Source organism: Eubalaena glacialis, chromosome 15 (genome assembly GCF_028564815.1).
Source record: "Eubalaena glacialis isolate mEubGla1 chromosome 15, mEubGla1.1.hap2.+ XY, whole genome shotgun sequence".
NCBI classification, from domain to species: Eukaryota; Metazoa; Chordata; class Mammalia; order Artiodactyla; family Balaenidae; genus Eubalaena; species Eubalaena glacialis.
The window spans coordinates 52,026,840-52,041,553 of NC_083730.1; the positions used below are offsets into that span (position 1 = coordinate 52,026,840).

The 14,714-nt window shown below is 42.2% G+C and overlaps 1 protein-coding gene across 3 annotated transcripts in view; it reads left to right on the plus strand.

Annotated features, from left to right (window-relative positions):
* Positions 1-14,714, plus strand: part of ZNF521 (zinc finger protein 521) — a 280,496-nt gene that overhangs the window by 252,497 nt on the left and 13,285 nt on the right. For all 3 annotated transcript variants that reach the window (XM_061168987.1, XM_061168986.1, XM_061168988.1), the window contains one exon: positions 2,045-2,160. In XM_061168987.1, coding sequence (XP_061024970.1) covers positions 2,045-2,160 — 116 coding nt within the window. The remainder of the gene's footprint in view (positions 1-2,044; positions 2,161-14,714) is intronic.

Sequence of the window (14,714 nt, forward strand, 5' to 3'; positions counted from 1 at the left end):
CGGTGCGCGGGCCTCTCACTATCGCGGCCTCTCTTGTTGCGGAGCACAGGCTCCAGACGCGCAGGCTCAGCAATTGTGGCTCACGGGCCCAGTTGCTCCGCGGCATGTGGGATCTTCCCAGACCAGGGCTCGAACCCGTGTCCCCTGCATTGGCAGGCGGATTCTCAACCACTGCGCCACCAGGGAAGCCCCTAAGAAGAAACTTTTATGAGACATTGTAGCATTATAGTTTTCGGCAGCAGCAGCAAAAAAAAGAAAGAAAGAAAAAATGCAAATCAGAAACTATAATTTGAAGCCCATAGGGGTTGAAATATGATCACACACGTTTCGGCTGCTCCCATGACAATGACAAAGTTATTTTGGAAAATCCTTTGTGATAATTTTGCCTGTGTCTTGGACTCATTGGTCAAACCCCTCAAGGCCGTGTTTCCTTCTTATTTGTCAGAAAAAGCAAAACAAAACAAAAACATCTCCTCTCAAAAGTGACTTCCTGGTTTGCGGTGTAAAATTCCAAAGCCTTGGTATTAACCTTCACTGCATTCAGCCTGTAGATTTCTGTCCTGTAATAAAATAAAAAGAGAGAGGCCATGTTCCTCCACAGTTAGCACACGTAGTACCAGACTATGCTGGTGGTTCTGCCTTTACCATTTGCCTGTGAGGCTCCTTCATTCAATAATTCCATCAGCCACTCCTTATTTTGGAACTATTTTTTGATTCCTCCAAATTTGTATTTAAAATATATATATTATGTTTTCACCATAACGTAGTATTTGTCTTAATACAATGAGTCAGGAGTCTGGGTTCTTTATAAAAGCTCCTAATAAGTCTTCATAAGGAGAAATGGGTCATAGATCTCCTCATGATTAAGACCCCTAATAAAACAGCCCTTTCATGTTGTGGCCAAGAGCCTCGTAAAATGTGCTAAGTTAGATAGAGATTTGTTGCAGATCAGTATAAAAACCCCATTTCTTTTGGTTGATGTAGGTAAGAGACAAAAATGCATTAATCATGAACGGTCTGCCTTTCCTGTGCTGACAGACCTGAATTGTTTTAGTGTATCTTGAAGTAATTTTAGAAAAAGCAATTAAAAAAAAAAAAAACCTTCCAATATAAAGCATGTTAGGGGGAAGAAGAAATCTGAGCAGTTTTTTAAGGTAATGAGAAATATGATTAAAATGTATGACTCACAAGAACAATATTCTAATATTTTAGGTTGGCTGGCAATTAGAATAATTTTAATGATTAGAGTCAAAGTCAAATGCCAGCATCTTTAATAAGTCCTTTCCCTGCCTATACAGATTAATATCGTAGATGCAAACTTTTTTTAGGTCACAGTGCACCAGGCATCCATCAGAAGTCAGTTCTGCCAACCCAAACACTGCCTCTGGCATATACAATTTAATTATTAATAGTATGTCTCCTAGGTAAACTGTTACACAGTCTTAGGGCCTTGTTTTGTAGTCATTAAAATTGAACATGTTTATATTATTGAAACCCTTGCATTCAGTGTATAGGCTGAGTTGATCTTAAAGTATCCAAAGAGAATTTACCTGCCGTTCTGTTTCACATTTATAGACAGTGCCCCAGAGTAGCTGTGGGATATAATTTTTAGCATTAACACATTTAAATAGAGAACTGTTTGGTAGCTATGACTTTAGGCAAATACAATACACAGGGTTTTGGCATCTATGATTTCTTAACCTCTGGGTTGCTGAGAAATAAGAATCATTTCTGTTCAGACAGTGCTGTGCATTTGACAATTTTCGTTTTAAAAGATTTATGGGGGGCAGGGCCTCGATAGACCTTTACTTTGGAGCGGTTTGGGTTCAATTAGGTGCTCGCTCGGTAGAGCGCATCTTAACAAAAGCCAGAGACCCAACCATGAGCACGTGTGACTCCGCTCTCCCCAGGCCCCTGGCAGTGGTCACACCCAGAAGGTATGCCATTCATTCTCCTCCGTCTGCAGCTGTTCACGGGGAGTCATGGACGGAGGGCATTTCGGAATGAAAATAACCCCAAGTTCACTCTTCTTTTATCATTTCAGTGTTTGTTCAAGCAAACAAGTTGCAGCAGCATATTTTCTCTGCCCATGGTCAAGAAGACAAGATCTATGACTGCACACAATGTCCACAGAAGTTTTTCTTCCAAACGGAGCTGCAGGTAATATCCCCATGAGGAGGGCTGGCATTGAACTCAGGTGCTCTTCTTATAGGAAACAAGGGCATTTTAGATCTGGATTCACAGTATCACTCACCCTGGGCCACCATGATGCTTTGTGTGTACTGGGGCAAAGGGAAAATTAGAGGCTGGATTAACAGACACCAAAGTAATTTTGCCTCTGGCTGCTGTCAATCATAAAAAGAACTAGAACAGACCTATAATTGGATCTTCTGACCCAGTGTGATAGACTTAGGGGTCAGGTTTATTGGACTGTAGGATCATTCACCTCACTTGTCAGGGCCCATTCTCCCAAACCCTGTTTTATTCATGTTCCGTTCCCACTGGGCTACGAGCTGGATGGATGTCCAGGTTATTGTTGTCCTGAGGGGCTTAAAATTGGAAGGGAGAAGGGAAGAGAAGAAAGAAGCTATACTCTTGTCCAGTGTGTTTCTTCTCCTTAACGGAATAGAATAATTATTACTTAGTGACAGCCTTATAGTTGCAAATTTTGCACCCAAAGACTTTTTAGCCTTGAATGTCCCACTTGCTAGATGTGTGACCTTGCACTGGTCCAAAATGTTTCAGAACCTCGGGTATGAAGAAATAATAGACAGATGTAACACTCACAGGGCTGTTGTTAGGTAGAAATGAAATAACAGGTCTGAATGTAGGGTATAAACTCTAAACTATAATAGAAATGTTTGGTCAGTTTGATTCTTCTTAGCAATAGACTGGTGTCAGTCAGGGACCTGAATCCTAACCCAGAAATGTCCCTTATTGTAAAAAGAAAAGAAGTCTATTTTTCCCCCTCTTACTTCATCTGAAAAATGGGTCTAATATATATCTTCATTTTTCAGATGGAATGATATAAGAGTAACATGCCTTTGTTAAATCTTGCTGGTGCCCTTGGAGGAGAATGGATTAGAATTCAAAGTTATTTCATTATTGTGAGCATTATTATTAACAGTAAAGTTATTTAGACTAAAATAGGGTGGGGGTGATTTTTCTTTTTCCTTTGGTACTGAATTCCCTAAACAACCAGAAGAGAGTCTGATGTGATTGATGTGGTTGAGGCAGGACTAAGGGACCCAAAGCCCCACCCACTCCTTCATCTCCCATCCCACGCTGTGGACCCTGGGGCAGCTTTGGACCTCCTTGGGCTCTGAGGAAGCCATATTTATGTGAATTTTGTATCAAAATAAGGAATTTACAGTTTATCATCTCAGCTTTCATCCTACCAGTGAACAAATAGCAAATAAGGACGTCAGATAAAATATATATGAAAGAATGGGTGATGCTATTTAAGTGTTATAATGTGTCAATGCACCAATGTTAAAGTTGCTATATTACTTTTCATCACTTCAAAAAAGAATTCTACTCTGTCACATCTGTTTGTGAATTGAATATAGAAGATAGACCAAGTTAGACTATTATTTAAAAGTATACTTCATGAAAGTAACCTAGATTTCTATTGGAAAATATAGTATTCTTATTGCAATGGGTATGGAAGGATAAGTCCTTTGAGTTTTTAAGATTGTAAAGGATATGGCTAGTACACCTAAATGATGCTGTTAATTAGTATGTAAACTGTGAAGCAGAATTCATAATAGCTTAAAATCAGAGTTGTAGAGATTCTGTAGAGACTGGCTTCTTATCTAATGTTCCTGGAAAAAAGTTTGCAACAAATCCACTTTTGTACTATATTAGTAGGTTCTAATGCTACTGACCTGGTGGTCACTTCAATGTCTTTCATTAAAAGAACCCCACACTCCAGCAGTGGTGGCCTGTGGCCCATTGGCGAGCAGACAAAACTAAGCAATTAAGCACATCCTTCAGGACTCCAGGTTTGTTTTATGGCGTATTTTAGGGTTTCATGGAATGTACAGTATTCTCTCTTTCCATTACTGTATAGACCAGGGGTTCTCCACCTGTTTGATCTCAGGATGCCTTGACACAAATTATTGAAGACCACAAAGGGCTTTGATTTATGTGGGTTACTATCTGTTGATATCTTCCATATTAGAAATCAAAATTGAGAAATGTTTTAAATGCAAAAATACACAAATAAACAATTCTACTAGCTGTTGGAGAAATTATATCTTCCAATGTCAAGTAGCCCCTAGAAGATGCCACTGTACACTCATGAGTTAATGAGAGTATAAAGGGCAAACATTGTCTTAATGTTATTATGAAACTAGTCTTGACCTAACAGACTCCCTGAGAGGATCTAGGAGACCCCCGGAGGTCCCCCAGCCACACTATGAACTGCTGGTATAGAAGACATAGTACTGAACACAAAACTGTTTCTGAGCCTTTAAGACCTTATGAGGTCAAACATCTCTCAAAACATTTCTGACTCATTCATTCAAATTGTGATCTGGGCCAAAATAAGACTTCTTTCATAATCCGAAGCTGTAGCCTTATTTTTCCAATCCCACAACTCAGAATCATATATATTTGGCCTTGATGTGAATACTCAGGTTTAAAATGTACATCATTCCTTTGATAAGAACAGTATTTATAGTTAATATGTGATAATCATTACAGCTAATATCCACAGTCATTGAAATATCTATGTAGGTCTGTTTTCTAAAATCCCTAGTAATAACAATGGCTTTTAGTTTCAATACATTAAGAAAAATGGATCAGAGTTAACTTTACTTCTTCTGGTTTTGAGACCTTTTTGATTTTTATGATTTGAACTTAGAGGTTCATAGTCCTGTGCGTTTGTCTTCATTACCCACGTCACATTATACCTGTGCTTAGAGGATGGAATTAATATGACTTTTATATATTGATTTATTTCCTGCATAGAAAGTGGTCGGGGTAGGTATACAAAAAATACAGTTTTGTGCATTTCTAGAATAAGGGGGGAAATCAAGTGAAATTAAGGTGACAATAGAAAATAAGATCGGTAACCAAAATAATAACAGAGTAGAAAAATGAAGCCCCTTTACCAGCCCACTGTAGTTCGTGCCTCGGTACGAAAATTAATGCAGATTTTGAAATTAATCCATGTCATACCACTTAAACTCATCTACTTTTTTATGCCACTAAAGTTCAGAAAGAAGGACTTTTCACAAGAGGCATTTTATAAACCAAATGCCCAAGAACTGGAGATTGGAGATTTGAAAGCATATAGTTTATTTGGCTCTTATACCAGAGTGAGACTAATAGGGTAGGTTTAGGGTGAGCATTCAGAATTGCCCAGGAACATCACTGTGGTGTATATTTTAATGGTGCATAAACGATGTCATGATCATAATAAGTAATTTACATTTCTTTCACTGTTTATACCCAGTTAAAAACACAAAAACATCTTTTTGAGGATAGAAGTGCTTTGTTGGATATAAAATTACACGCGCACACACACACACACACACACACGGAGATGTGTTATTTTCATTAACATCACTTACAGTACTAGTCAGAATTCAAATAATTCCTCATAATACACTGTCCATCTTCAGGAATCAAGGACTTAGGCATCATCCTTTGACATCACAGACCACAGTTGCTTTTAGAATTAAGCAAGATGAAACCTCTGTTTCTATGGGACACTCCATCTAGGACTTGCCAGTGTGAAAGCTATTGTCTTTGCATGACCTCTAGACCTTTCTGACCAGAAGTTCTAAATGCCAGTCCAGGGATGTGTAATGTATAATTCCTGGCAGCATATCATCTTTTTTCTTCTGGTAGAGTTTTCCCCCGTTCTTGCAAGGAATTCTAATATACTTCAAAGGCCACCTAGCATGCTGGTAGGGAAGATGTGCTTTGGAATAAGAGTGCATTATTTGAACTAAGTGAACATTTTGTTATTTTAAAAGCAAATGAATATCTTGAATGTTTCACATGTTTTCCTAATAGACCTCAAAACTTTTTCTGCAGAACTTAAGGAAGCTGCTTTGAGAGAAGGATAGTATGGTCCAAGAATAATATCCTACAATGCATATTTGTATCCGAAGTGGTTTATACAGGTGTGGGCAAGTGGTGTGTTTGTAAAACTTCTGTTGAATAGGCCACTTTCTTTCAATACAGTAATTACTGTTTAATTGGTGCCTCTAGAAAAACTACAATTCAGTGGCAGTGATCAAATCATCCTCTTCCAATGTGTCCCCATAGAGAGTTCTCTGAGGCATCATGTTGTGAATTTAATGGACATAGAGGGAATTCCAGCGGTGGGAAGAGGGGGAATTGGCCTAGATGAACTTGAGGCTCTGAGATTCTGGTATTAAGTTCCTTTTGAGTCAAAGATTATTTTGATACTTGGCCTTCCCTTCATTAATTCATGGATGCAGTATTTTCCACATACAAAATAAAGTAGTGATTTGACATTCTGAGGGATACGCCAGAACTTTCAGCTATCGCTAAAGTTTAAATACGTAATTGTCTCTACAGCTGTTTGATTTTCTTCTCAAATCACTTTCCCACCAAATCAGCCTGATTTTGATGCGTATTTTTCACACCACAGCGTCACTGTTGCTCAAGTTTTATGGTCACCTTTCTGAAAGAAAAATGAATTACTGCATATGGGATGGGACATACAGAACAACAATACAGCATTGAAATGTGGCTGCTGTGTGGCTGACTGGGTCATTCACTAACTTAGCTCCTTACCTAAACTAGCCTTTTAATAATTGTTATATAAGTTTGTGTCTCAAAGTATTAAGTAATACATGCTGAGGCACTGAAGAATCCTTGTTGGGAATCCCCTGGCGGTCCAGTGGTTAAGACTCCATGCTTCCACTACAGGGGGCACGGGTTTGATCCCTGGTCAGGGAACTAAGATCCTGCAAGCCGTATGGTGAGGCCAAAAATAAAAATAAGAGGTTGAATGTATTAAAAAAAAAAATGAGCCTTTAAAAAAAAAGAGTCCTTGTTAATGGCCAAACCACAGATACCATACTATAGACTGCTATCATCCCTGTACCGTTCTGAGGTAAGAAAATATATTTATTAATTTAAAATATTTATAAAAATATAATTTTATCATTTTCAATTTACCATGGCCCCAAGCTCTCTATGACATATCAAAAATAATTAGAAATATATAATATTTACAGTCTACTAGAAAAGATTTACATATGATTAACTCTCATATGAGGTAATATGTGATAAATTGTTCTAAGTATTCCAAGAGAAAATGTTTATTCTCCAGCTGGGGGAATCGAGAAGGCCATCATGTGGGAAGCATTCAAGCTGGTTTTGAAGGATGGATATGCTTCTGGTATCTGTGGATATGAGAGAGTTAGCCATCCATAAAATCTCAAATAGTTAATGGTTATTTTCAAAATAGTTTTTATGGGTTTTTTTTTTCATTTGTTTTATTTTGCTTTGATTTCTACATAGGCAGCTTAGTACAAGGGAAAGGGCATGAAGTACAGAGAACAATCACAGAGTTTGATTTTGGTCACTGCCGCTCACAAGCGATGGACTCTTAGCTTCCGTTTTATCATCTGTAAAATGGGCATGTAGGAGACAACAAAGCATCCTGCCCAACCCCCAGGGTCCTGGTGAGAGTGCAGTGGAGTAGCCGATGTTGAGCCATCAGTGCAGAGTGTGGAACAGGGAAGCACTGGCTGAGCTCTGCTTCCCGGACCCCCTCCCTCTCCCTAATGCTGACCTCAGTAAACAAAATCAAGATCCATCATTACTTGGAAATAAAATCTCTATCCCAGACATGTCAGATGTTTCCTTAGTTCTCTGTTCTAGTTCACTGGAACAATTTCCCAATTAATCATACCCTGACATAGTTTCATGTTAATTGGTTTCCAGGTAAAAATTCTTATTTTTAAACATTGATCTTTTTCAAGGGATTAAAGAGTCTTGAGCTTCTTTTTAGTTCTCGTTTTTCTTTTTAGCACATAACTGTAAAACTAAACATTTAAATTTGCTTTCAGAAATGTATTTCAAAACAGCCTAACCCTTCTTCCCCCACCCCTCCGAAATTAAAGATGAGTGGCCAAAACAAAGTTTTATCTTGCCCCTCCACATAAGACAAGGTAGGATCGGGGTGTACTGTGGGGAAAGGTTTGTTTTAGTTTTAGCTTGTTTTCATATTTTTCTCGGAGTCAGGCTGAAATTCTCTTTTGCAAACAAGAGGAGTGGAAAAGTGTGTCTTAACTGCTCACAGCACATCTATAAGAAGTGCCTCTAAAACTATTTGCCCCTCATAACTCATCTTCTTCTCACAACTTTTCTATATTTTTCAATTGTTTTGTTTTTATTTCTAACAGAGCTTGAAATTTCTTTCATTATCCCCACTCCAACTGTAAGACTCCAAACCCTGTCCTGCCTTGTCTCTTATCATGTGGTCTCCCGTTGGGACCCTCAGATTGGAACGATTTGCCCATCACCATGTCTGGGCCTCCCATAGCCGGGTTCCATATTGATCAACAGTCATGTGGTGGGGTGTGCTTCCTGCCTCTTCCTGGGTGGTCTGTGCCCCATACCTTAGTTCTCCACTGCCATCGATCCACTGGACCTCTGTGTATCTCCTGTTCTTGGGGCTGAATTTGCAGTCCTTAAACACATCGTACAGACTCAGAGGGCTGCAGGAGTATAAATTGTATCAAGGGAACATGTGGCTCTGGAACTGGTCCGCTTCTACCCCGCCTCATTTCTCTGCTTTGTGGGCCTTCGGGACTTTTGAAGCAAACTGGTGCTAAGGCAGCTTCCACTTAATTTGCTCAGTGGTTAAATTGATCTATCTCTTTTATTTGATCGGATCTCTGGGAACCGAATCGTTTGCATTGATTTATTGATTGGAGCTATGTTTTCACCATTACTTGTGATCACTTTCAGCTGTTAATATTGGATAATTCAATCAGGATTGATTGGCCTTACCACTGAAGGCAGAAAGTTAATCATATAGGACAAAGAAATAGGGCACGGCTCACCTCAGTTTGTTAGTCTCTCTCTCTCACCCCCTTCCTCCCTCCCTGCACCTTCTCTCTTCCTAACATGTAAGCAGTAGTAAAAAAACCTATCAAAGCTGCCCTTTGTCTTGAGCAAAGAAGGGAGTTTAAAATTTTATAGCATTCATAATGCATCTAAAGATGAGGTAGCTTTATTTTGCTTTTTAATAAAACTGCACCTAGAAATTAAGCAAGCATACTGAAAGATAAGCACGATTATCACAATGAACTCATTGGGACTACATGAGTAAATGCGTTTTCAATTACCCGTTTTGTACCAATAAATCCCTAATCCGTGTGTGCACGCTTGGAGGCACAACCTGGGCTCACCTTTTTCTACATTTGGCCCTCACTGCTTCACCATGTGTCCTACCAGTCACATTTTCAAGAGTCAAGTGGGTAATAGGACCGAAGGAGGGGCAACAGAGGTATTTGCAATAAGCGAAAACCACTTTATTTACATTGAATCATTTCTACAGCACCCCAGCTCAGTTTTTAAAAATTCTCCATCCATTAATTTCTTAATGTTCATATCGATGGCTGGTTTTCGCTCTTAAGAGATGGAGCCCCACCTCCCCGTTCTAGGACTCATTCCCTTCTCCAACAGCCCTGTTGTTAGCGATCTGCCATTACATTATTTTTTTGTCTGGCCCAGAGTTGACGACAGATGGCCATCTCCAAACTGCCATCAGTGCGACCTTATGGAGCATTCAGCTAGTGTGTACTGAAGAGCACTGCGGCCATTGCTGCAGCTCCCTCCCCTCCCCCACCCCCTGGAAACGTTCATCACCTCTGCCACATTCCGCTTTGGCTGGGCTCTGCTGGCCCTGCCGGCTCCTGTGTCACCAAGACAGCCTGCTGCCACAGCACCGGAAGATCTGCCTCTGTTAGGAGCGAGAAACTGCGGGCACAGTCGTCCTGCAAAGACAGCACTCTGTCTCAGCACCTTTGCAGGCAGATCCTTGGGCGAGAGCTGGACCTCCACATGTCTAGAACATTGTGCAATCCAGGGAGGCACGTTGAAGTCCCCCGTGTGTTCCTATTTTCGATCTTTGCTCTACACATGGATCAGTTTCCTCACATTAGCAGAGACACAAAATGCCAAGAATAGACTCTTTGTGTTTACAAACTTCGATCGGACTCTTGGAAAACACCACTTCCATATCCACCTGCTGTGGCAATTAGAGTTAGAGAGAAGGTAGTCACGGGCTTCAATGCTCAATCCCCTGAAATGGGCAAAGAATCCACTCCAGCATCCTCTGACCCGTCGATGTGGCAATCCCTTGGCCAGCCGCATGAAGTGAGCTGTTGCTGCACATTTGGGGAAAGATTGATAGGTTGTTCTTCGCTGAGTTTGCTAAGGCCGGGCGGCTTCAGAGCCAAGCGTGTATTTTCAGAGGAATTCACATTTGTATCCTTTATTGTTATATTTGCAGCGAATCTACAGCTGTAACAGGCTCTGCCCCGCAGCTATGAAGGAGTGAGTTCCCCTCATTGGGGAGAGAGCGGTGCTCTGTGAAAGCCTGAGATATGGCGGGTGAGATGAATAGCGCTTAAAAGCGGTGCTCTCGGTGCTGTCATCCAGAGCAGCAACTCCGACGCTTTAAACGGGAGTGAAAAGCAGGGTAAATGAGTCCTTTAAAAGTGGTGAAATTTTAAACTGCCTAAAATAACAGGCCTCCTTCATTGATAACTTCATCGAGGGAGGGAGGGAGGGCGTGGGGGAGGTCACTGGGCAGGACCCGCTTTCCCGTAAGAGGAGGGCAAAGTTTGCAAAGGGGAGGCTTTTCCCTTGTACCCAGCGTGTCTGGGAGGCTGGCATCTTTCTTTCGTGCCCTCCTTTTGCTTTGATGCGGCCCCTCAGATGGCAGAAGACCATCTCTCGCCGGAAACCCGAATCGCCCATAAAAGGTTTCCTTTTTCACTTTGCCAAAACTTAATTTTATAATTATCTGACTTACACCACTGGGCACATCTGCTAAGTTTGTGTGCCTTCTAGACAAATGCTACTGTGATACTATTAAATATCAGCAGTATGCTTAGCTGTGCTTGGAGTTTATAAGGGCGAAAGGTGATCGTGCAGGAAAATAGAACAGTCTATTTGCCGTGAGCCAGGCACTAAGACCTCATCCCCATACTCAGTTATAATTCATGACAGTACTGGTGGGAAGCCCTCATCCCTCTGTGGAGTTAATGCATCTCCACTGAAGCCTGCTGTGAGCACCCTGCATCCCCGCCCACCATCTGTGCCTTCACTTGCAAGCTCGCTCTCTCTCTCTCTCTCTCTCTCTCTCTCTCTCTCTCTCTGTCTGTTACTCACTCTTTCCTGAGATCTCTTGGTATTAATATTGTCAGGCGACTAACTGCTTTGTAAAAGTGGCTCTCCAAAACGGGCTTGTCGTTTAACTAGGGGAAGAGCTGGAAGGGAGGCATTACAGTGTTGTTAAATGTCTCATTTAGAAAATGTTGATTAGAAAATGGGCAGGGAAGCAGCAATGGCCTTAAACCAATCGCAGACTCTGGGAGCCAAGGATGCCCTGCCAATCACCGATTAGTATGAGGCACCTGTGGTCCGTAGTGAGAGGCCAGGGATGCAACACAAGGTGGACGTTATGATTCAGGTTAATCCTGTTCTGAACCAGAGTTCAGAGTCTGGAGTCGAATCTGAGAAATGTTTGCCCACTCTGCCCAGGGGCTTGGACCAGCTGGTGGTGTGGGCACCAACCCAGTCCCCACACACTGGCCCCTCTGTGATGTGATGCTACCCACTCTGAGAACCAGAGCTGGTTGCCTCAGGGCTACCTAAAGCCTCTGCTCAAAATGATCAAGCCCTGGGCTTTACAGAACACCACCTAAAATAGCCGTGGTCATTTGTGTGGTGTGAGCCACCTTCTAAAACGGAATGAGCAGAGGTTGCCGAACTCCCACACTCGCTGCAGCCCAGAGCCAGCAGTGGTTGGTTCCCACCCTGTCCCAGCCCCTCGTGCCCCTGCCTCCCTCCTCCCCTGCCCGCTTCTTCCCACTCCCCACTCTGCTGGGAGCCCAGAGGGTGATGGGGCAGGAGGACAGTGTGGGTTCAAACAAAAGATGACCCTGCACCTCCTCGAGCATGGCTGAGCCAAGATTAGTGTGTAATGTTTCACAATATGTGCTCTTAACAGAGTCCATTGTTAGTCCTCCTTGAATAAGATAAATCAAATCCAGGCCTGGGACACCAGTGTATGAATTTAACAGATGTGATGCCATAGGGAAACTACTGTGTTATAAACTGCAGAAATGGCCTTTTTCTACTTCAGACTCGGGCTTCTTCCAAAGAGCCTTCACAGCTCCAGTGGCGAGGTGAGAGGTCACCCACTAAGACAGTAGCACCCACACTGTAATTCAGCCTTGTGTGTAATTGGTTCAGAATCTCATCCTGACGTCTGGCTGGTGTTCGTCCCATCATCTCGCTCACCCTCCGAAGGAAAAGTAGGGCAGGGATGGCTGTGTTTACTGTCCAGGTTTTCTTGGGTGAAAGATCACTTGGCGATGACAAAGCTGAGTAGTCAGCCTGAAATCCTGGTTGGTATTTTATTAATTTTGCACCAAGATAAATCCTGAAATTCTGACAAACTCCGTGACAGGTGAAATTCCTTCTTGCAGAATCTGCTCAGCAAGAGGCTGCTCATTTCGTTCTGTTCCGAGGCAGGCAACAGGAGGGCAGCTTTCTAATCAGCCCTCAAAGGACCCCCAGCCGCCCCAGAGTCTCGGGCTGATTGAATAACTCCTGGGCCTCTTCCCCTAGGCCTCCATCAGCGGGAGTCCTGTGGAAAGCAATCTCCCGCAGACTGGCACTGAAGAGAGCTTTAAACCACCATTTTCTGCTCTCCAGAGGAGCCTGGAGTACTAAAAGATAGATGGACTGCAGATATTTTATGAGAAACTGTCAGAAGAAGAGCAGAGTAAATGTTTTTTTTTCTTCTTCTTTGAGTCACACACTACATCACTGCTGAATTTCTCCCAGAATCTTTTACATTGAAAGTAAGAAATTAATTGGTTGCTAACCTTTCATTCCCCCACCCTTCTTCCTCGTTGTCTTCCTCCTTTTTTGTTTTCTTAAATATCCACACAGAGGCCCTTTGCTTAACCACAGTTGCAGAAAATCAGTACCATTTGCAATGAAATATTTATAATGACAGAATGAAAAATTGGATTCATTTTCTGGACTGTAGGCGAACAGTCTGCAACTTTGTGCAGTATTGTTAGGCATCCCTCCTTCCTCCCTTTCATTGGAAGCTTTTTCGAAAACAGGCCACATGTACACTTACCTATGCTTGGGAGGGATGCCTACCAAAACACAGAACCCGTTTCTGAGCTTTTTTTAAAAACAGAGGAGAAAAGAGCATATTTTCGTCTGTGTTGCCGTGGGGGGGGGGGGCACTCAGCTGTGGCCCATAAAGAGGTAGAGAGGATGTGAACCCCGTCAAAAGAAGGAGTGTTGGCGCTGGGAAGGAGGAGCTGGGAGAAGTTTACAAGGAATCCAGGAGCCGGTCTGGTCTGCACTCCGGAGCGGAGTACAAATAGCACCCAGCAGGCCATAGAGTCTCGGGGCAGGTTTATAAGGGAAATGGGAAGGCACAACAGAGGTGTATCAATAGACGTTGATATCAGAGCTCACCTTCTTTTTTCCCTTTAGCGTTTGCTGCCATAGGCTTTCCTCCCACGTGACCTCATATTCAGAGCTGCCTTCTTTCGAACGGGGGTTGGCTACTGCATTTTTTTTTTTCAAAGATGAAAGACAAAAGGAGTTTGCTAGGATGATGCAGCGTTGCATTTCAAACAAGCCCATCTCACAAGTGCAGGGCCACCACAAGGCGTTCTTGCTTCCTACACGACTTGATTGCATCTGCAGCAAGATGCCTGTGAAGTACATTTCAGTCTCCCAAATAAGTTTTCGCTTACCACTGCACAGACGGGCCCAAAGAGCCGGCCCACTTCTCCTCCTTCCATTGTCAGAGTATGACAGAGCTTACATCCCCACTCCCACTCCGGGGCCTACTCAGGCTCCCAGGCCAGCCCTCTGACTTAACCTTTCATCTGTTCCCTTGTGAAGCCCTGGGTTTAAGTAGTTAGGGTTGTTTTCTTTGGGTGGTTTTTTCCAAAGCGAGAACAGTTCTAGCGGACTTCAGCATGAATAAAAACAGCCAAACTCAAATCTGCAGGTTTTGCTCACTGAATTTGCATCCTGCATTGCCAACTCCACAAGATCAATAATCCATATTTTAGTGTATAATAAAGGCTGCCTGTAATTGAATTAGCTCATTCATTCCATCTGATTAGCCCTGTTTTATTCATGGAGAGGAAAAATAATACAAACTTACCTTCTCCAACATATTGCATGATGTGAATGTAAAAGAGCCTTCAGCACTGTAAAACAAATTTATAAAGATGATGGAGAGTTAATTTCAGTATTTGTTTATCCTAGGAATAGGAATAATACAGAACACATCATGCTGCATTTATGTGGTGATAACTTTAACGTTCACATCTACTGTGTCAATCTGTCCTCCAGTCAGCCCGGCACGAATAATATCCTATAATAGGTCTCTCTTCTTACCAAAAGCAAGAAGGCCTCCTCAGTTCTGAAGGACAGCTGGG